Source organism: Sceloporus undulatus, chromosome 1 (assembly GCF_019175285.1).
Source record: "Sceloporus undulatus isolate JIND9_A2432 ecotype Alabama chromosome 1, SceUnd_v1.1, whole genome shotgun sequence".
In the NCBI taxonomy this organism is placed as follows: domain Eukaryota; kingdom Metazoa; phylum Chordata; class Lepidosauria; order Squamata; family Phrynosomatidae; genus Sceloporus; species Sceloporus undulatus.
The window spans coordinates 139,497,378-139,521,235 of NC_056522.1; the positions used below are offsets into that span (position 1 = coordinate 139,497,378).

The 23,858-nt window shown below is 38.0% G+C and overlaps 1 protein-coding gene across 2 annotated transcripts in view; it reads right to left on the reverse strand.

Annotated features, from left to right (window-relative positions):
* Positions 1-23,858, reverse strand: part of CSMD1 (CUB and Sushi multiple domains 1) — a 1,231,469-nt gene that overhangs the window by 80,273 nt on the left and 1,127,338 nt on the right. For both annotated transcript variants that reach the window (XM_042480556.1, XM_042480547.1), the window contains exons 47-50: positions 18,546-18,734; positions 17,350-17,496; positions 10,215-10,403; positions 5,759-5,944 (exon numbers count right to left, since the gene is read on the reverse strand). In XM_042480556.1, the coding sequence (XP_042336490.1) occupies positions 5,759-5,944; positions 10,215-10,403; positions 17,350-17,496; positions 18,546-18,734 (711 nt within the window). The remainder of the gene's footprint in view (positions 1-5,758; positions 5,945-10,214; positions 10,404-17,349; positions 17,497-18,545; positions 18,735-23,858) is intronic.

Below are 23,858 nucleotides of genomic sequence, written 5' to 3' on the forward strand. Positions count from 1 at the left end.
CCAAATGTTTAAAATTGATTCTTTTCTTTAATTTGGAGGTAGAACCACACAGTTAATGTGCATAAAAATAAGAATATATTTATAATTGGTTATAACATGGTGCCACATGTTCTGCTGCACAGAATGTGCTTAGGACCATGAGAAAATTTGTTACATATGCAGAGGAATCTGCACGAGGAACAGTAAATTGCTTCCTAATCAGAATCACAAATCTCATTGCCAGTTTCATTTATGTAACAAAGCTTTAATCTGTGTGGCAGTTCCTTTAAAATAAATGTAAGGTGATCAATTCAGATGTTTTATAGATGAGCATATGTTGCTCCTACACAACAGAATGATGTGAGACAGTGATATTTAATTGAATCAAGTTATAACTTTAATTAAGTAATATTAATAAATCACAAAAGAAGTGGGGTGCTAACAAACAATAAGAAATAACATAATCTTCAAAGCAAAAAGGACAACATCAATCTGGCTCCAAGCAATGTCCCCAAAAGGATTCTTAGCTCAACATAGTGCTGACTAGCTCATCATAAATATAAACCCAAGATGGGAACCCATCCTTTCACACACACCCTCCACCATGCCAGCTGGCTTTAAGAAATGTCAGACACCTTCTTCTATTGGAAGAAGATGCCTGAGGGTGCTCACCCAATCACCAGATAAACCAAATCAGTCCTCCATGTCAGCAAAGCAAATTAAAATCCCTTCAACTTCTCAACAGTAAGAAATATGCAAGAGAAGAGGCCTAAAAACCCAAGTGAGGGTTTGCCAAAAATAACAACAGAGCCCCAACAGAAGTCTGCTGCTACAGGTGATGCAAAGTTAAGCAGCTGAATTGGCCAAATTCTTCACCAAGTTACAAATCCAAGGATTCTACAGGTTGGAGCTATGGCAATTAAAGTGGAATAACAGTGTTATAATTGTGGGGCGTGAATGCCCCATGGTCCTTTGACCGTCATGTCCTTTTATTTTTGACTGTCTTGCTTTTTGTCTTGTGGAACTTTTACAGAAAGAGTAGGTAATTATACAACATTGACACCTGTACACTTGTAAACATTTTCTTCTATTTTAGAACCTTATCGAGCACATTTTCCCCCCGTTATGGGCATGGGAAGGGGCCGCTCAGGGCCGTGCGAGTCTAAAAGAAAAATGCATTTTACCACACCTTAAAGTGTCCTCAGAATGGGCCCATTCCATCCCCCAGCACCTAGCTATTCCCACTCGGTGCTGAGATGCATCCTTTGGCTTAAACGGAAGACTTCCGACCGAAGCTCGGGAATGGGAACAGCTTGGCGCCAGGTGACGGAATGGAGCCATTTTGAGGACACTTTGAGATGTGGTAAAATGCGTTTTTTTCTCAGACTCATGTGGCTCCGAGCACCCCTTTCCCATGCCCATAACGTGGGAAAAACTGTGTCTGATAAGGTCTATAGTCATGAGCAATGTATAGTCCCCTCTCACCCATGCCTGAATACGTTACGTAAAAATGGTATTTTAGAGACATAATAGATAATTATCCACTATGGATGGCCTTGCTATATGGAGGTATTGACTACACCTTTCGCTGTACATGTATATGGGTGAGGATGGGGTTTTCTACTGAGTAGCATATTAATGTGGCAGTCAAACAAGATTTAAATTACCTTTTTAATGTCATTTTGTCCCCTAAGGAGCTCAGGATAGTGTACATTTTCTTTCTCCCTTTTTATCCTCACACAACCCTATGGGGCGTGCTGAGCTAAGAAATAACGACTGGCTGAAAGACACCAAAGTGACTTTGTCTGTGTCTGCTTCTCTTTGCACAGTGAAGAAATAAAATATGTAGAGAAGAACCTAATGCCCAGGGCATAATAAAGAAGCATGCAAAGCTATTCATGGAGAATAGATAAGTGACACTAAAAAGCTGTTTTTACCATTGCACATTTTAATTTTGCAATAAATTCTTTACATTTACTAAAAGTGCTAGAATTAAAACCCAACACAGTTTACAGTTCCTGTATTTAGAACAAGTCATTCAGGCACCCATCAGTTTCCATCTTGTACTTCACAGATACCAGTGACATTTGCTAATTTTGCACACAGCATTTGACTCAAGGATGATGTCATATTTGTCTCAAAAATGGGGAGAGAGCTGTCTTCTTTCAATGCTGATTTGTTTTTGTTGATGGATATATTAACGGTTCCCTGCTTCCAAATATAGTGCAGCAAATATAATTATGCTGACTATGATTATGTGTCATGTCATTAGCATGATATTATTTATCCACACCATTCCTCCAACAGGCTCTCGAAACAGATGGTTCATCCTGACCTAAAAAGTACTTCCAAGGATCTATATATGCCACAGAACTACCAACTATGCCTGATAGCCACTTGCAGAAATGCAGCTTAGTGAATTAACTTGACTCTTGTAGTCTGACTGTTAGTTGCTACAACACCAGAGTTCTCATGATTAATCTCAGTGTCATTTAGCATAACGAACTGTGTGAAAACAGAAGACAGTATCTTTTTAAAATGAAATTGTGGTGGATTGTGGAACTAACTTTCATTATCTAGAGTCAATCCTTAGTATCCGTGGATTTTCTGTTCTGGACTTCCCTTCCCGCAGATGAAAAAAAAAATACAGGACCTCAAATCCGGTAGTTTTCAAAGGTGGTGCATATGCATGCATGTGTGACCACTCTCCTGTGGCTGAGTGCATGCACTGCCATTAGGGGCAATGGGGCTTGCCATCCATGGGTGCTTGAATCCTGGGGGAGGGCAGACTGTACAAGCATCAGTGGTAGATAATGTCTCCCTGCATCCCCTACCCACATCTCATATGAAACTATATTGCAAAATTAATCATTACTTTTTAAAAAGGGAGATTTTTTTTAATGATTCAGTTTATTATGAGATACAATCCAACTTTGGAAATTATATATCAGAAATTCTCTGGCTCAGATTTTAACCAGAGATAGGAAACAATTGAGGAGCAGCTCAAATTTTTTCTTACATGCTCATTACAGAGCCACAAAGCTTCTATCTGTACCCAAAATGGTGACTTTAGTTGGTACTAGTAATCATTATTAAATAATTTTCATCCCAGCTTCCTGATTTACCAGAATGCTAATCATTCCCGAGAAGAAGAGGCACAGAGTCTACACATATTCTCATCTGGTTTCCTATTCCACTTGAAATTAAAACTGCTCGAATTAGAGATGTACTAAAAGAAGACTATGAAGTGGGCATAGTAGGTTAGGATGTGAATTCAGAAAATTAAGTCAAAGGGACAGTATCAAGCCCCCATTAGCTATTATTATAATTGCAATGTTTAAAGGCACTTCTTTACTTTGTCATTTCTCAGAAGTATCTAAAGTAGCTGCCTCCTTTTTTTTGGGGGGGGGGGAATTGAATGTGACTACTGGGCTATGGTATAAAAATACCAAATTTTTGTACCACCAATTTCACTGTTGCATCAACACCCATATCAGAGTACAAGGCAACAATGTCAGCCAGGACAGGAGTCAAGTAATATTCTTCTTTTACCATGTATTGAGCCTATACCCCATAATTATAACATTAATAAAAGTTAAAGTTACATCACATAATGTTATTATTTTGTTGTTTCTAGGCTAAGGTTTTATTATATTGAAATTAGCATTCATAACAATTTGAAGGCCCATTGAAAATTTTTACTCATTTACCAACAAAGAAATTTAATAGAAAAATCTAACGCTAAAGCCATTAAAAACAAACCTCGTAGTAAATTAAAAAACAAGGAAGCTCAGATTTTTTTTTCTTCTGGCTGTGCACTGGGGTATCTTTCATACATTAGTACTCTTTGAAAATTACAGTAAAGTGGTACTTCTTTAAGTAAAGGAGAAATTACTCTACACTGGAGCAATATATTCCCTTGTGCAGAAAGGTAGTCATGATGTAGTCAAGAGAAAACAGCTTAGAAAGGGAGGAAAACAGGAAAAATGATCATTTCACTTTAATTACAAAAATATGCTATGCAAACCAAATCGTCCCAACATACTAAATTTTAATAACTATGTTTACAATAAGGGGGAGGGAACTTAAAATGTTACAAGAAAAGCAGCAGAATAAATTAAAGGAAGGATAAAAAAAATTCTACCTCTAATAATATTTTTTTTCAAACCATGACAACAGTGCCAAGGGAGGGGCAGGCATTAGAATATATGTGCTAATATCCATCTTTACCATTTTTATCTCTGTAGCCAATAAACAATTTGGCTTCATCAATCATATTTCTATACCTGCAGAGAAAACAAACAATGGGGCACTAGTTCATGTTTGGGGGCTTGATCAATAGTGATGGTGCAAAAACAATATGCATCTCTCTGTCAAGAGAAAGAACAGCCTTCTTTTCCAATAATCTCTTCATCTCCTGCTGAAATTGTCTAGATGTGTTGAAACATGTGTGGCTTAAAGACATGGGAAATCAGAAGAAAGATCAGGCACAATAGAAACATTTGATGGATGTGAAACTTTGTGGGAATTATCTTGCTCTCAAAGCTATAACTTGTATATTTGACAATAATCCCCAAGGAATACATGGAGTGTTTGTTTGTTTTGCTTGATGAAAACTCCAATTGCAACTCAGAACAACTAACTGGTGCTATCAGCTTTACCGAAGCCAATATTTGGGAAGGGGAAAGGGTTTTTGGTTACATGTTAGAGATGAAAAGTTTAAGTGAAGTTTTTCTTTTCCTTGGGAAGAAAACATGTTTTAACATGTCAAGATGCACCCTTGAAAAGACTGTCAACTACTGTGAGTTTTTCATCCTTGTGCAACAGTGGAAGGATGGGTTTTGTGTGGGAAATATACATGGCATTTTGAGTCTAGCTATCTTGCATGCAGTCTTCCACTTTTTCTGCTGTCTTTCTCCTTCCCTAGCATTATTTTCTTTTCTAGTGAATTATGTCTTCTAATGATGTGGCCAAAGTACGACAGTTTCAGTTTCATTATCTTGGTTTCCAGGGAGAGTTCAGGCTTGGACGATTCTAACTTTAGTGTTTTCACTGTATATCTTTACACTTTAGGATCGTTTCCAGTTCTTTCATGGCTGTCCTTCTTGTTTCTAGTCTTCTTCTTATTTCTTGTGTGCAGTCTTCATTCTGATCAATGTTTGATTCAAGGTACAGGAAATCTTTAACTATTTTGATTTCCTCATTATCTAGGTTGAATTTATGTAGATTCTTCCTGGTCATTATTTTTGTTTCCTATGGCGCATTACAGACCGTCCATTTTGGGCTGTCTGCCGGCGCCATCATTTGCGGCGCCGAGGAGCCCCAGCAGCCAAACCGCACGGCTCCTCGGCACTGCAAAAAAGAAGCCCCAAAATGGCGCTTCTTCTTGTGGCGTGCTAATGACGCCACAAGGCGCCAATAGCGCACTCGCGGCATCATTAGTGCAGGGAGAAAGTCAAGGCATAGGAAAATACATTATCCAGTTTGTGTCTAGTTTTATGCAAGCACGACTGTTGGTCTTTGAGGTGTTAGCATACAGAAAAAGAAACAACTGAGTGATGGTTTGAATGGTTTATTTGTATTTATTTACTTTGTCAGCTAACATGAGTCATGTGTCTACTTTTGAGTAAGCAAACTCAATATGTCACACTCTTGGGGTTCCAGGTTCAAATGAAACTCCTAGCCTCACTCTTCCTTATACACTCATAATCAGTAGCAGCATCCAAAGTAAACCAGACTATACAAAAGTATATAGATTTTTTTAAAAAATCTTACTTACGTTTACAGACAGGTGGCTTTCCTTTATTGCTCCACAATCCATCTTCTTGACACACTGCTGTTGCTTGTTGACTAGATTCTAGCTTGAAGCCCTCATTACATTCATATATCACTTTGCTGCCCAAAATAAACTCATTACCCCAGACTGAACCATTTCCAGGAGATACTGGAATACCACAGGACACAGCTGAAAAGAGAAGGGAAGTAGAGAACTTTTGCCCCAGGAACTAATAATTAATGGTATCATATTTGCTACCACACAGGAGAAAAACACAATATGCATCACACAACATTTATCACATTTTCGCTAAGAAGTGACTCACTTTACAACATGTATGAAAAATCCAATGACAAAAATAACAACCATATAAGAGAAATATTTGAAAGGCAATATTGTCACTGAAGCTATGTTTAGCAGTATGTTACCATTTTTATATTTGACTAATCTATCTCAAAATAGATCTCATATATTCAGATGTTTCTCAGGGCTATATGGAGGGCAGGCAGATTAATAAGTGGACTCTGATAAAGGAAATGCATAAATTCCATTTTGTATGGTATAAGGTAGACACCATAACATTCTGCAATGTTCTGATACATTTTTGTCCATTTCTGAAATATTTATTTATTTATGGCATTCATTCATTGCCTCCTAACCCACAAGGGCTTCTGAGGTAACTAATACAAGTTCATTCATTGCACATGCTAAATTCAAGGGTTTACATGAGATCATTTCACTTCATAGCCCAAACAGTATGCACATATATTGATGGGACTGTATCTGAATGTTAAACATGCAGACACAAATACAGGACAAGGCGAAGCACATCCTGATACAAACATGGTTTAAGAGTCCTTCTTGGATGCAATGGATCCAGGCTTTGTCTACTTAGACCAAACTCATGGCTGATCTCACCAACATAATAGCTCTCTTTAAAACGCACGCACGCACGGACGCACGCACGCACACACACACAACCCAACAAACCACCATTCCCAGCTGAACTGAGAGCATTCCATGAAAGGGTAATAGACCATTGTTTAACTTTAAAGGTGTTTCCTTGAACTGCAGTAAAAGGCCAACTATCTGCAAATACATGGGTGGTAGGGATATATGTTGTATGGCACAGCTTATTAAAAACAAACAAACACAACAGTACCATGGGACCTTAGCACCCACTGGGATTTCATGGATACCAAAATTTGTGGTTGCCCTATTCCCATTATATATAATGGTATAGCTATCTGAGGTTGCTCCATATGGTATTTTCTTGTAAAGGCACGCCCTCCATCATGTCTATATGTGATACTGAAATGCAACTGGTTCTGCCTCCATGACATAGAGTATAAACAAATTTGACATATGGTACATTTTGTAGGTACTTTTCAAATAGCTTGTGTCTAAGAGGAAAAGGGGAATGAAGCAGTAATCTAGCAGCACCTTTGAGATTAGCTGATATATTTCAGTTAGTATCTTTGATTCAAATAGACACTACTGGCAAAACCAACAAAAGTATAGCAGGGACCCATTATATTTTCCTTCACTGTTTTTAAAAGACCTTTGCTCAGTGTTTGCAGATAACAGACTAAGTCTATTAGGCAGAGCTCACAGATTTAGCCGGCTTGAGTCTCATGTCCCTTAAGGGTCCCAAAGGTAAAAACACTGCCCACACCCTGAGAGTCCTTTCTTTGTGGACACAGCAAGCCCAGAACTTGCCAGGAAATATTTGGTTTCTGGAAACTATCCTGCATGCTGTAATTCTTTCCAAGTAAACAGAAGAGCTTACATGGAAAAAACAAGCCAACACACACAAATAAAATGCCTGAATAATAGGTACCACCTGTGTTCATGTTTCAACCCTGCTTTCAGACATATAGCTAAGTACTTCTCAGAAAGGACCAGCATCTCTCTGTGACCCCACAAAGTAACAGTACATAGGCTATATTTGTCTCACTTTCTTTTATCAGTTGTAGAAACAGTCAGATAAAGAGCTTAATACTGGGAAATGCAAGGATCTGATATGAAATCTGGAAAGGCCTTCTAAGGTCAAAACACACTGCAGAAATAATCCAGTTTGAGACCACTTTAACTGCCCAGGCCCAATGCTAGGGAATTCTGGGAACTGTAGTTTTGTGAGACATTTAGCCTTTCCTGTCAGAGCACTCTGATGCCACAATAAACTACATTTCCCAGGATTCCCTAGCCCTAAGCCAGGGCCGTTGAAGCAGTCTCCAACTGGATTATTTCTGCAGGGTGTTTTGGACTTTAGTGGCTGCTTCCAGGCTCTGGAGCTCTCTCCCTAGGAAAGTAACACTGACCCCTTTCAGGTTGGGGAACTGCCTGTTTTATTCCAACTGCTTGTTTTGTAAGGACAGTGCTTTTGTTAATGACTATACTACTTTTTCTGGCCCTTTAGTAAATTTTAAAATATTTTATTTATATTTAGTTTAATTCCATGACTTTTTGTATATTTCTGTCTGTATATTTATTTTATCTGTTTTAATTTTTGTAATTTTGGATCCCAACTCTGAGAGTATAAATACATTAGTTGCAATGATAATTGTTTTAAAGTTAATTTTAGTCAAAATCTAACATAATTATTTGGAATTAATACTAATAATGTTAAAAAGTATCTATGGTAAGTTAATTTCTACTCTTTGTGCACAGAGCATTCAATGACTCTAGGAAGAACTACATTTGGATTTATCTCAATACATGACAATATTTTTAAAACTTTGTTGCTTCCCATCCCCCAAAACTAGGAAACAACAAAAAGAAAACTCAAACCATATCCAGAAATACAGAAACTTTATAATAGCTATTATGATGGAAAACGCTTCAGGAATTTTAACTGTAGACATTGATACTCTTTAGATATAATTATTTTAAATGTACTGCTAGATGTGCACTTTTTGCTGGTTCAGCAGCTGAAAGTAACAGTAATAACAATAAATTATTATTCCTTGGAAGGAAATCAAGTTCTTTATGCAGCAGCAAGAACATTATCATCTAAGTTGCCACTTGACAAGAAGGGAAATGAAAAATATCCTCTGACCTAACCAATTTAACCCAAGTTAAAGAGTGTTCTTTTCAAAATTGAAACTTGCAGAACACATACAGAAAGGAACTCCTTCGCTGTCTAAAATAAGGAAATGGATAAATTAGGTTTTGGTAATTATTTATAGAGCAATTTGGGTGCTTAATTACAAGTTCATCTCAGTAGAATCAGTTTTACTGGTACTTCAGACATAATGAAAGGTTTTCTTTTGAAGGAGGATGCCTGGAAGATTTGTTAAAAAACAAAATAATGAACTAAGCATGTCTGATGCTAATTGATTCAGTGAGAGCTTCTTACTTTTCCTAAAGGAATTTTCTTGTCTTGTCTAACAATTTTGTGGGAGAGGAAAGGAATCACTGCATCCTTTAAGATTTGTATTGTGATTTTGCAAATAAGCGATATTACACAAACTCATTAAGTGGCTGTAGACATGCCACTTAGCTCAGTCACCTTCCTCCAGTATGGGGAGTATTAACAATGACCTACCTTACACTGCTGATGCAAAGGTATCAAAAACCGAGGTGGGCTGTGCAAATGCAACACATTTTTTAAAAAGAAAATCTTCTTTGATTAAAAGAAAATGTGTATAATACATGAACAAATTATGGATACTAAGACAGCAGTCCTACAAGATTAAGCATAGCATAGTTCCATATGCAGAAGTACACTATGCTGAGCCATTTACCACTTCGAAAAATCCTGTAGAGCCACTGAAGTCTCTCAGCCATGGCTACTCTGTGGCTGGAGGAGAGTGGTGCAGAAGAATCACAGAAGCACCTGGCCAGATGTGCAGTGATTACCTTATCAGCTGATGTCCACTGGACATAATTTCTTAGCCAGTTGCTTCTGCAATCCCCCCTACTCTCCTCTAGGCATATCCTATGGCAGTTCTATAGGAGGTTGGGAAGGAAACTTTGGTCACTACATGAGGAGGGTCAGAATGCCAACCTTTGCAGCAATCAAACATAGACATACACAAGTGTTAACATACCTGCATATGCCACTAACAGGATGCTAAGCTATTACTGCCATATGAATGTGTACTTTAAAAACATCAAAAACTTATTTTTGCACATTTAATCACATTTTACACACATACACACATCCCTAGTGCATGTTCATATCCTACGTATTTCTCTTTTCTTTATCTCTTCTGCCTTTCCTTTCTTTTGTTCCCTCCCCACCTTCTTTCTTTGTATTTACATATTTTAAATCCTTAAAAAAATAACGTAGCACTTTGGATACCCAGCAAATTCAGACAGAGGCAGTTGTTTTCAATAGCATTTGCTTTGGGTATATCTGTATGTGTGTTTCTGGGAAACAGGGGTTTGGAGTTAGGATTTCCCCAACTTCCTTAACGCAGCTACAACTGTTTTAAAAACAGTTTCAGATTCTTACCTTGGCAGAGTGGAGTAGGGGAATCCCAGTGATACATGCCATTTGGGTGACGTCTACAGGTTGCATTGCTATGACCAATTATTCTATATCCAGGCTTACAATAGTAGTGGACAGAACTGCCAGCTGTGCCCCTGGTTTTATTTATAATTCCACCATTTTTCACAACATGATTTAAGCTGCAGTAAGGAGCTATGTGGGAGTAAAGTATAAACAGACAAAAGAAACAGAGTAAAAATCATTCATTAAAATGTAATGTTTGCTTATGACTTGAAAGACCATGAACTCAAGCTTTTCTTTGCAATCTACATTAGCATGAAATCCTCTTAGAGAGCAACAGTCAACTCAGAACCTTGGTTTCTACAAGTTGCAGGGTAAAAACCAGAGCATTTTCACATATTTAATTCAATTTTTTTGAGCTTCTCTTGTGCCATTTATGTGACTCTTTGGATTCTCATTGTTGTGGAGTTGAAATAACAAGAGACATTTTGATTCAAATGTTGTTCTTGACCTATTTTAACATTTACATTTGCATTACAGAATTGCTTGGGCAAAGTTCTTTCAAAGACTCCTGTGTCTTATGCTTGAAAATGCTAACTTCCAAGGCCCTCTACCAGCGGCTGCCCATGAAGAGGACTCAGCTGGTACAAAATGCAGCAGCTAGACTACAAACAAGAACAACTTATATAGACCATTTAACACCTCTCCTATAAACGTTGATTGCCAGTCTTTTATTAAAATGTTTCAGTCATAATTCATTTTATCCAAATCTACATATACATTATGATTTTAATTATTTAAAATGATTTTAATTACTTTTAAATTTAAATTTTGTTTAATAGTAAATTGTTTATTATGTGTTAAATCTATAAAATATTTCTACTGTTTTATATTGTTTAAATTGCTTAGACTGATTTTGGTGTAGGCCCGTGTAGCCTACACCAAAATCACATGACATAAGGTAAGATGTAACTATTTCATTTAAAAAAACAGCAACCAAACAACATTTTTATGACTGCAAAGCTGAGACAGGCCCAATACAGATGGCCAAAAGCACCATTGTGGGGCCGATTTTAGGGCTCCAGAGGGCTGGGCAACCCTTCCAGTGGAGTCCATGCACAATCTTGCTGGCACCCCGCCCATTCAAGGTGGGCAATGATGACGAATGGGCGTCTGCGTGCCCAAACAGAAGCGTCATCGTCTATGTGTGTGAGTGCCATTATAAAAGAAGCCACTTTAGGCGGCTTCTTTTTAGGGTGTGTGTCGATGCTGTGCTGTGGGGTTGGAGCAGTGCCAACGAGGGGCAAAAATGTCTGGATCACCCTTTAGTGTCTGCCATTAAACAGACCCATCTACTGTTCAGAGTTGCATGTGGTCCACTTAGATCAGTTCAGCTAACTATTTTTACTTACAAAGGAAGTAAGGGAAGTCCCCATCCTTGTTTTCCAACTGCTGTCCTCTGAACCATCCTACAATCCTCTGTTGACATCAAGCTTCATGAAAGGGAATTAATTAATGAAAAAGTAAAGGTAAAGGTTTCCCCTTTTACGTGACTGTCTAGTTGTGTCAGATTCTAGGGAGCAGACCTCATCTCCATTACTAAGCCAAGAGAACCAACAATGTCAAAGGATCTTATCGCACTCACAATTTTCAACGTTCTGGGGACTGGAGGAGGACGCTTGTGTGCGCGCGTGTCCTGCAAAAAACGGAGTTTATCGCACATGAAGACGTCCTCCAAGAGGCCCCATTCCGCCTCCAGGTGCACACCCGTTCGCGTCCAGTCCTGACGGGCGCCATTTTTTGCCGATGGAAGGTAATCCGTCAGGCAAAAATCACGCCCGTCAGGCCTGGACGCGAACAGGTGCACGCCGGGGGGCAGAACGGGGCCTCTTGGAGGACGTCTTCGTGTGCGATAAACTCCGTTTTCTGCCGGATGCGCACGCACATGAGTGTCCTCCTTCAGTCCCCAAAACATTGAAAATTGTGTGTACGATAGGGTCCAAAGACAACTCCATAGTCATGTGGCCAAGATGACTAAATGTTAAGGTTCACAGAATGCTGTTACCTTCTCACTGTCATGTGGCACCTAAGTTTCAAATTACCGATCTGCCGACTTTGTGCTTGTCACGCGCTAAGCCACCATGTCCCCTCATAAATGAAAGCTCCACCAAATTTCGTCTTATTTCCTCCTCACAGAAAAGGAAGCAAGAGAATCCCATTCTGCAAGCTTTCTTGCATAAACAGGACTCCTGGGGACAATCCACTGGCAATAGGTGCTAATATTATGCAAATCTATGCCTTCCAGTTTGGGACCACTTTAACTGCCCTGGCTCAATGCTAGAGAATTCTGAGAACTGTAGTTTTGTGAGACATTTAGCCTTCTCTGTCTGAATGTTCTGGTGCCACAACAAAATACAGTTCCCAGAATCTCCTAGCACTGAGCCAGGGCAGTTAATACGATCTCAAACTTAATTATTTCTGCAGTGTGTTTTTGCCCTAAATTACAGTGACTGCTATCCTGCATTAAGTTATGGATTTCAAATCTACAGTTACATATCTGTTACTGCTCCATATTAAGTTATACTATACAGTCACAATAATGGCACTATTGCTATGATCACACATCCCCCCTGAACGCCACCTTAAATTCCAGGGAGCTGGTCTGAGCAATAGATATCTGTTTTGCCGATAATCAGGGCAATCTTCACTGCAATGAGGGTGTGTGACAAGGTACTACTGACTGTCACAGCCATGCTCACTGGTGGGAGGTGAGCTGAAAATGTCATACTGCTGTGCCCCAATTTCCAGGAGAACAGACTTCCATTGCTCAGAGTGGGTGCTTGCTGTTAAAATAGGTGTTGGGAAGCACAGAGCTGGAACGGGCCAATTACAACCCCCTGCTTCATTCAGGTTTCCAACTAAATCATCCCAAGCAGGTAACTGTCCAGCTTCTTTTTGAAGACATCCAAAGAAGACAACCACAACTCCTCCCTAGCACTTTCAGGCACTCCACTTGAGACCTTCTTCCAATTTGAAGTGTCGTCATTGATAATGATGATTTGAGCATGGTTTTCTAACCAATTATCAATCCACCTGACAGTGTTTCCATCTAAATTACACATTTGTAACGAAGGCCTTAATTTGTGCTGGCCTGGGCCCGAAAGTAGGGCTAAATAAGGCTGAATGGTTACATGCGCCCAGCCCTACTTTTGCCATCCGCATGCCATGTTGGCGTGTGCCCGTCCATACGGGGCATGCCATGATGATGCACGGGCATCAGAGCGCCCAAATAGCGCTGGTCTGAAGGGGCATCATCATAGTGCATGAACACACCTATGGCACCCATTTAAGGACGCTGCCTAGAGAGGCTTCTTTTTAGGGAGCAGGTTGGTGCTGCAGCCTATCTGTATTGCCCCTATGTTGGCAATATATGAATCTTGGCCAATACCATTTAAATTTATCACAAAACAAAACAAAAAATATATAAAAACATATTTTAAATTATATATATATATATATATATATATATATATATATATATAATTTACATTCATCACAAAACATAAGAACCTGTAAAAAAGAGTTTCTTTAAGTAACTTCTTAAAATATTCTTCAGTCTAGCAGAGCCTAATAATCAAAACATGAACTAGCAGTGTCAACATCAGAGCATCACATGTTGGATGCCAATCTTATTGTTCAGGAGGAGATAGTGACATTATAATGTTACTAGAAATAGCATGCTCAGTTAATAACTAGGTAAGACAAACTTTTCATTTCCCCTCCAAAAATGTGGTAAAAATGTAGTAAAATGTATACAAGTACACAATAGTTTTCCAAAATGAAACAGATTTAAATGGATCTATGCAATAACTTGAGTAATGTCATTTAGGCCCAGTTTAATTCTGAGTTTAGAAATCTGAAGTGGAACCTCTCTGAAGCAGGCAGTGTCACAAGTATGCGGATGGCAAAAGTAGGGCTGGGCACATGTAACCGCTCAGCCCTATCTAGAGTTTTTCTAAACTTGGTGCCATGATCAATGGCCAGTTAAAAGATACAAGGTGTTATTTCTGCTGAGCCTTCAGGAGTACTGGTTCCAAGAAACCGCAACTGTTTAACTTACTAATATTGGACCCCATCAAGCTTCATGAATTTAGCTGTAATTTTTCCATGGTTAAAAGAGAGATAGAGCAAAAGAAAAATGTGTGATTTCTCGGATTAAGATTTCATTGGTTAAATTCATGCCTTCTTATTAATTGTTGCATAGATAGGCCTTTGTCAAAATTACACATGCTGTTTTATAAAAAGTAACAATTGTATTTACTCAATATTTAGAAAAGGGGGCTTCTTCCCATGACATTTTTTTACTTCTTATTTTTATTTTATGTACAGTGCAACCATGCACTGATCTACTCAGAGGAATTAATATTTATGTGTTGAAATATTATTTTCTATCCAGAAAAATGCTGAGTTTTGCACAAAACAACTAAATGCAAATTTCATGCCAAATAAGTCCTTGAACTATGAAAATTCTTGTCAATCCAAGATTAATTTACTCAGGATTTCTCAACACTCAAAAACACACATATTTCTTGTGGTATCTCTCTTTGAAACACAAAATAATTACTGTTTAACATAAGCCACACTATGTGGTTCCAAGGGAGATCAGAATTAAAAAGTTAATAAAGTGGGTCTTAGTTTATCCAGACATTTTGTGTGTCTGTCTTTTTATTCCAACCAGGTAGGCAAGTGATGGAAATGTGACACTATATAGTACACATATAAATAATAAAGATAAGACACAGAACATCGCATGAATCCAATGGGAAGATTCATAGTTCTATAATAGAGCACCTAGAATGGATTCATGATCCCAAATGCCATCCCCAGCATATTCAAGGTAGGTTTTGGACAAGACCAACTTTGAAACCTTGGAAAGCCTTCACCAGTCACTGCAAAGAACACTGGCCTCAGCAGACAATGATATGACGTGATGTAAGGCAGTTTTATTAACTAGAATCTAGGCATTCTTGTTTTCTTCTGAAATGTTGCAAACCTACCAGTATGCTTGCATCTATTACAGTATTTTGTGACAGCAGATATGAAATAGATTATTTTTCCACAATACTTTCCATTTTAGAAACCACTGCAGAAGAAAACTTTAGGGAACTTTACAAAACGTTCTGGACATCTGCTATTTGCCAAACCTTGTGCAAAGTCATGGCTGGAGGAACAGGGAGGGAAGCAGGGAGGCAGTAAATCATTACAATAGGCTGATAGTTGTGTGGCAGCCTGCTGGCTCAGTCACAGCTGCCATAGCATCAATAGCCTTTTTGAGCCCCTGGTTTCTTTCCCATTTTTCATGCTGCTGCTTTCCCTCATTAAGATTCAGGCCCAATTGCTTACTCTGCCACTTGCTGTTATTCCTTTCTCATGCTGGCTGTCTCTCCTGCATCAGATGTAAAATGTACAGACATAGAGAGAACTATGCAGCCTTTCAGAATGTTCTGTCAGTGAAACCGGAGAAAGTTTACTGTGAACTGTTCTTGAAAGGTGTTTTCCTTTCATGTGGAGCTAATACATCTGTATGCTATGAACTCATTTTAGCTTATAGTCTCAAGAAAGATAAGTTCTGGGAAACACATCTCTTGTTTAGATTCTCAACATTCACAAGAATATGTTCCTTATCTTTCTAAGCAGAAAACAAATCTTTATTTAGTAATTTATAAATACAATTATCATTAGTGTGTGTGTATCTCAAACTGAACTAGCATAGAAAATTTAGGGCCAAAAGAGATGGTCGTAAAGGAGTGGCTTCAGCTGCCTCTTGGAGCGCCGGATCAGGGCCGTGGCAACCGCACGCCTGATCCGGCATTTTTCTGGCCAGTGGCGGCTTTTTGGCATTTTTGTGGTGTGCCACATGTAATTGCTGTGCTGCAGGAATGCCAAATCTTTGTGGTCAGCGGGCCAGCATGATGGCAGCTTGGAGCGGTGCTGAGGCATGTGCCATGTGTATGTCAGCCCCCCACCACCACCAGCACTCTGAAGATGGCATTTTTTGCTGGTCTGTTTTGGCCCTAACTCTCATTCATTAAGTTCCCTGGCTGACTTTGGGCTGGTTGCTGCTGTATCGTCAAATGAGTGAAGATAACTCGTTGGTGATAACTATATATGATGATGATGATGATGATGATGATGATGATGATGATGATAATAATAATAGTTTATTTTTGTCCTGCTTTTCCAACTTTAGATCAAAGCGGTGTACAGATTTAGATAAAAAATACATCAAGATATGTATGATCACTCAAGATCCTCAGGGGAGGAGCTAAAAAAAATATACTGTTACCAGGGAAGAATTTTACATATGTGAACACACATGGAGACACAGCATTCAGGGGCAGGATTGTGGATGCAATTTTGTGGCAAAAATCAAATGTTCAAATGTGCAAGTAAATGAGCCCTCCCTCTTTGCCATCTGACCTGGCTTCAGAGGGAGAGAAAGGCCGACCGGCTCCATCAGACCTGGCCTAAAGTAAGAAAAAGAATCCTCACTATTTGCCATGGTCCAGGCCTTGGAGGAGAGAAGAACTGCTGGACTTAGTCCCCTTCCCACTGCCAGTTCCTTCTCCTTTTGTGTCATGTCTTTTTTATATCGTAAGCCTGAGGGCATGGAAATGCCTAATTAACTATTTGTAAGCCGCTCTGAGAGTCTTTGTGACTGAAGAGCGGAATATAGATACAGTAAATAAATAAATACATACATACATAAATATTGTCCTCAGACAATTGATTAATTAGAACCAATGTTATGTAGTGGTTTGAATGTTGGACTATGACTCTGCAAACCTGGGTTTGAACCCCCACTCAGCCATCAAAACCGACTGGGTGAACTTGGACAAGTCACACTTGCTCAGCCCCAGATAGAGGTGAAAGCAAAGCATAAAAACACAACTAAAAAAACTTTGTTAAAAAAGAAATCACTAGACAATCTAAGCATTAACACTGAGGATCTCCAGGTGTTCAGTAGACATCCTTCATAGCTAGAGATGCCAGGAACCTTTCGAAAGGAAAATTTTTGCTTTATGGCTATCAATCTGCCCAGAAAATTACTGCACTTCTTTTAATGTTGGATACTAACCTGAATAACGTATCTTGAAACCTTTCTTACTAGTTGCATGGTCAGTTGACCAACGAAGATACAACTGATTCGATTTGCTAGTGTAGTTTAGTGGTCCAGTGTGATTTCCACTCAAAGCAACCAAAAGAGGACTTTGTCCAGAAGAACCTTCAGTAAACACACATAATGATAAAAATCTTTAATCTTTGTATGAAGTATTGAAAATTTCCCCCAATTATTATAAATTAATCAGGTTACTTTTGTGAGTTTTTAATGTTAACAAAAGTATATTGAATTACATTGAAAGAATCTCTTACCACCTCAGTGATGGTGAGACAGTACTAGGAATTCATGAGGGACTGGGTAAATTTGAATTCCAAAGTGGACTAACTGACCCACACCTCTCAGAAAAACATGTCAGTCTGGATTGGTCCACACTTTCTTACACTCTGGCAAGTCTTTATTTTCTTATTTAATAAATACTAGCTGTTGGAATCAACTAGAAAGCATGCCTCTTGAAAATTACAATTCATGTTGCAATACCCACTGAGAACAAACAAACATAAAATAGTATAGAGAGAACCACCATGATGAAAGATCAAAGAACAGGTAAATTTCAATTTAAACTTTAATTCCTTTTTAAAGAGTTACTGAATTTGTGCAATTACAGGGAGAAAAGAAAATGGAAAACACCTGCATGTAAAAGACTTAGGGATTGAAAAATGGAAAAGAGGCATTCAAAATATAAAATGTGCATCTACACAATAGAAATAATGTAATTGCTTTAATTGTTGTAACTCCATCACTGGAATCCTGCTGGTGCCTCACAAAACTACAAATCGCAGAATTCTGTAGGATGGTGCCATGGCAATTAAAGTGGTGTCAAGCTGCATTATTTCTCTTATTTCTAAACCCAATATAGTATAGATGCAACCTCAGCTTGTTACATCCATCCCTATACTCTTTCATCTCTTCATCTCAGTGCTTCAGTATTTCTGTTAAATCATTTGTTTGGTCTTTATTACAAATTGAATAAGGGCATAGATTTCACTGAGCTGTTAACTTTGATCCTATAGCACTCCAGTCCAAGCATGGAAGCCATTAGAACTGTATATTCCCCAATGAACACAAATGAGAAAAATCTGCAAATAGAAGACTAAGTTTAGACCATGGGATGTCCACATTAGTAGATGAACACACACACACACAGTTCTTACCATCAAATATTTCCAGCTCATCAAACTGTTTTTCACTTTGGAATGTTTCTACGAAAACAGAGATGTTGTAATTTGGTTCAACTTTAAGAGTCCAGGAACAAGTTTGTGAATTGGGATAGTTTCCTGGATAACCTGGACTGAGAATTACTCCAGATGAATCTGTACGGACTTCATTTGCAGGGCATTGTGCTATATAAATATATAAAGAAAGAAAGTGGGGAGAAATGAAAAAGTTACTTACTTTCATATATTTTGTTTTTACAGATATGAATACTTTCAATCCAGTTTTGGAATTTATACTTGTTGAGTTGCAATCAATCAGTGTGCAGGTTCTATGTACAAAATGGGTCTATAAATCAGTGGATAGGTTTATAAACCAGATATTATAATCATATCAAGCATGCATTTGAAGCAAATCCTCAGTGTAGAGAAATCTTTACAATTATGTGATTATCCATTTCTGCTTAAGGTGAATATCCTCCTTACGTTCATTTGCTTGGAATATTTTTGAGTGAAGTAATGGTGAATAAATTAACTTTAAAAAAAATAACAACCAAGAATGTAATTGGTTGGTGCCATCAAGGAACACTGATTAGTAGATGAAAAGTGGAAAATCTAGGTCTTCACTCATCACTGCACATTTTTTTTCTAAAAACCAATCCAGATACTAAGAAGATTTGGTTTTGACAAAACTTTTTGTGTAAGACACAGACCAACTGGTACATATAATTTGTTATTAAGCTATAAAGGCATTTAAATGAATCATTGGGATTTTCATACTTTTTGACTTACCGTATAGTGATGGGCATGCACTGACTAGTCCTTATTGTTTGAAAAATTTACACCTTTTTTATATTTGTTTAGCAAGAATAAACTATGTCATGACTGAAGAAGGAATGCACACCTTGAAGAAGGCATGTACACCTATAGGACAATACACTCATTTTGAATTCCACATAGTTTTTATTTTAAATTATGAAAAAGAGAGTTGGAACAGTGGTTCAAGGTGTGTTGCACCAGGATCTCAAATGTCAGGCCTAGGGAACTTGTTTCTTCTGAAAACCTCAAAAGAAGATAGAAAAGTTATCCTAGTCTATTATTCTCTGCAGCATCACCTCTGCAGATGTCTAGAGGGTATGTTGTAGATTTCAAACCCAATAACATTACAGAGAGGACCTACAAAGCCCTACTTGGCCTTATCCAAGAGCCATTTCTAAGAATGGAACCTTGACAAAGAGAAACCTTTCCCCTCTCTTGAGACTCACTGTTAGAAGAAGCATGCCACATCTCAAGTATTCACACAATTTGAGAGGCTTACAAGGCATTTCATTAAATGCAAAATATGACATAAGCATTGTAAAATAAAAATAGCTAAAAGGTTCAGAACAGAACAACACATTCACAAACACAATTCAGTCAATGAGGGAACTTGTATAAAATAGGAAAATAAAATGCAAATTAAACTATTTTGCTCATAGTTGGCATCAACAGGGGCTGTACAGGGTCTGGTCCAGGGCCTGGATATTACAACGGCCTGGATGAGGGCTAATAAACTGAAGCTGAACCCTAATAAAATCGAGACTCTGTGATTGTTGATTCTCAAGTAGGCCACCCAGGCTGACCAGATATCATAACCACAAAGGAAGACAAGGCATCACAAAATGTAGGAACATTCAAGAAAAATGTAGGATGTTACAAAATAAAAGCTGAAAAGAATAATTTAAATATGAATTCATGCTTCTTAGTCATGTCCAAAATAGAGTATATTTTGAAATTCCTCCTGGACAGAAGATTGAAATGTAGGACATGTCTTGAGGTTGAAATGTAGGACAAGTCTTGGAAAAGAAGGACATCTGCTCATGCTGATGTCACCTAAGCTGAGAGTGAACTTCCCCCAAGGAGAGGAGGGGCATAGCTTGTGCATACTCCTGGATCCACCTTTGTCACTGAAGGCCCAGTGGATTCTGTGGTTCACATGGTTTGTAACCAAGTCTACTAGCTTTCCTAGACAGGAATAACTTCCATGGTAGTCCTGTCAAATTTGGTAACTTTCTAATGAGATTACCACCCTTGAATACAATTAGGAAGCAGTAGCTAATGCAATCTGCAGCAAGTGGGTAACTGAATGAACCATCTATAACATATTGGTCTACAACAAGACCCTACAACATTGATCTTAAAAGAGTTGCAATGGCTGCCAGTATGCTTCCAATCAAAATTCAAGGTGATGCAATTATAATCAAAGCCTTAAAAGACTTGAGACCTTGAAGCATGGAGAATCCCTTGCTCCTATATACACTTGACAGCCTAAACATCCTAAAGGCACCAGATCCTGTATGCTCTTGAAACCTAAGCAGGGTATGCCCTACTTAATACTTGGGAAACTAGCAATGACTACCAGTTGCTGCAGTTTGTATTTCAGAGAAAGGAATTGGAAAAATCACAACTGAATATTTCTTGCCTAAGAAAACCTCATGAAATTCATTGGGTCACCATAAGTTAACAGGCAACTTGAAAGCACATACAAACATTAGCCCAAGGACTAAGACCTACAGGACGTTCCTTCCTCTGTGTCGCAATAATGGGGGGTCAATTCACTATTGGCATCCCATCTGTGGAGTACTTCCCTTTAGAGATCAAACTGGCTTCACTCTGGTTTCAAGTACAAACATTCCTCATTATTAAAACATTGAGGCCTAATTGATTTCATTCAAATCTACACATCAGGGATGAGAATATTTCTCTCTATTGTATCATGTGTGCCTTCTGTACTCCTCTTTAATCCCTTTGAATTCTGATGAACTAAGAAAATGTTCAAAACCAATTTTAGAGGCACAATTTGCTAGATTTCAGGTTTTTTTTTTGTTAATTTGTATCTCCTTCTGTAATGAAATTGATTCACATATATGAAATGATAATACTGCATCCCCCATATTACACACAAACATACACAGATTGTTGTGTTAGGTGTTACCTTTGTATGTTTCCCCCAGTTCTGTATAATATGTTATAGCATGCTGCTAATTTACCTATACCACAGCATTATGGCACACACAATAGCGTAAAGCTGGGGTAGAAAATATGTGATGCTCCAAATTGAGTTGGATTGCATCCCTCACAATTGTCCATTCTAGTAAGGCTAGTGAGAAATTTGGTCCAACAAGACCCAGAGGACAAGATGGCCCCACTATCTGGTGTTAAGGCAAGGGCACAAAACTTTTCTGAACTAAAAGAACCTGCCACAAATTGCACGCATACACACACATGTGGTTTCTGAAAAAACTGAAAAGAAAAATAATGGGGATAGTTCCACTCTTGGAATGAGTTACAGTAATTCAGACAACAACAACGGGAGCAGCAACAATAGTAACAACAAGGGAAAGCCAGAAGATAAGAAACTCAGAATCATGCCCAGCTCCCAGCTAGCCTCCCAGCCATCATTTCTGACAGTACTATATCTGTATCTGAATGTACTATTGCTGAAATGAAAGAAAACAACATCATGAATGAAATTTTAAAGAATGGAAAACCACATAAGTAACAAACTAGGTTAAGTAAAATGACTCTGAAAAATGCACAGTGTGGTGTAGTTAAGAACAGATGGCTACAAGAAGCAAAGAGAAAACACACTGAAAAAAAGATACTTCATAGATAAAAATAAGAAACAGTGTTTTACAAAAGTACAGCTGTTTTCTGGGTGAAACAAGCAATAATTTTTTGAGAACAAGAAGCCAGCACTGATAGTACATTAAAAGTGACCATATTAATTTGCAAATTTCTTCCCATGTTTATTGCAGGTGGATGTAGTTTTACTAATCATTTGTACATCAAGATAAAACCTAAATTACTTATCTGACATCTAGTGATTTGGATTCAAATGTGCCCCATGAGAGATGATTCAGATGTGCACAATTGTGCCTGCATTTCCTTCAAGGAATAATGTGGAACTCACATGTACGCAGCAATCTCATGCATTAAACACGGACCAGTTGTGTTCATGTGATCTATTATACTTGAAAATAGTGACTCACTTATAACAGTATCTACATTTATTTATTTATTTATTTATTTATTTTACATTCAGACTCCCCCAACCTTCCGTAGTCTGACTGGGCAAGCTTTGTGTGTCCAGGAAACTGCTCTTCAAACTTTCAGAGGACCTGAGTCTGCCATACCCCATAGTCTCATCATATAATGTTCCTACATTTTTATCAAATATTTCAGAAACAGTTCAGAAGAACATTGCATAGCTCTAATGCACACATGATGGGTTACTTACACTATCTTCCAAATTAGAAAAAGGAAATGAGTAGCTGGTTTGTACTTTATAGAGAATTTACAGATGCACTGGGGCCTTGACCCAACCATTCAAAGCCATTAGAACCTGATGTTTGTCTCCACTTTTTAATATTTGTTCTGAACTCCAAACTTGTTTTGCCCTTCACTTAAATCAGTAATGTGACTGTGTTCTGCTGAACTGCTGCTCCCTGATATTTTATAAGTACTTCATACTAAGAGTGCAAGCACTACAAAACAAAGAAACCTTCTATCACTAAAACAGTGTGAATTATTTCCTATTACCTATTTACTTTCCAAGTAAATTTGGTTTAACATTTGTACAATGTACTATGATATCAATGTTTTTTTCTCTCTGGTGTTTATTCTGAAATTATAATAGTTCTGTCCTTTCAGCGTTAAACTTCATGCCCCACATGGGATATTTTAATTCCCCAGATGTATAATTGCCTTGCAGAATGTGTACAGAAGTAGGTCTATAATTTTGGACATATATAACATTGTCACCTGCACGGTTGTAAAACTGTGTCACTTGCAATATACACCCCCATCCCAATACATAAATAGAAACAACTGAATAAAATTGGCTGAGATAAAGAGATGTTCTAGCAAATCTATTGATTTTTTTTTATGCCACTGGGGCATTTTTGCTTTTAAGCTTGTATTTCTGTAAGCTAGTGCAAATGTTTTGGACAAAAACCATGCCACAAACTGTTTTCAGTGAGACATGATGATAATAACACAGCAAAACAGAAGCTCTGGGTTTCATTAGGTTGGCCCTTTAAATCTAACTTTCTTATTTGTGTCATCTTGGTGTCAGGAGATACCACACAGAAGGGTTATGTTTTATAGTAATGTAAATGGTCTGGTTTTGGGTGTTTGGGTGGAAAAACCTTGGTCCCACACACCAACAGTCCTTTGCACATCAAGAATTTTTATACCAAGCAATACATTGGTATTCTCATTTGGGTCAGAAAATGCAACAAATGAAATAATGCAAATTTATTTATCTTAGTA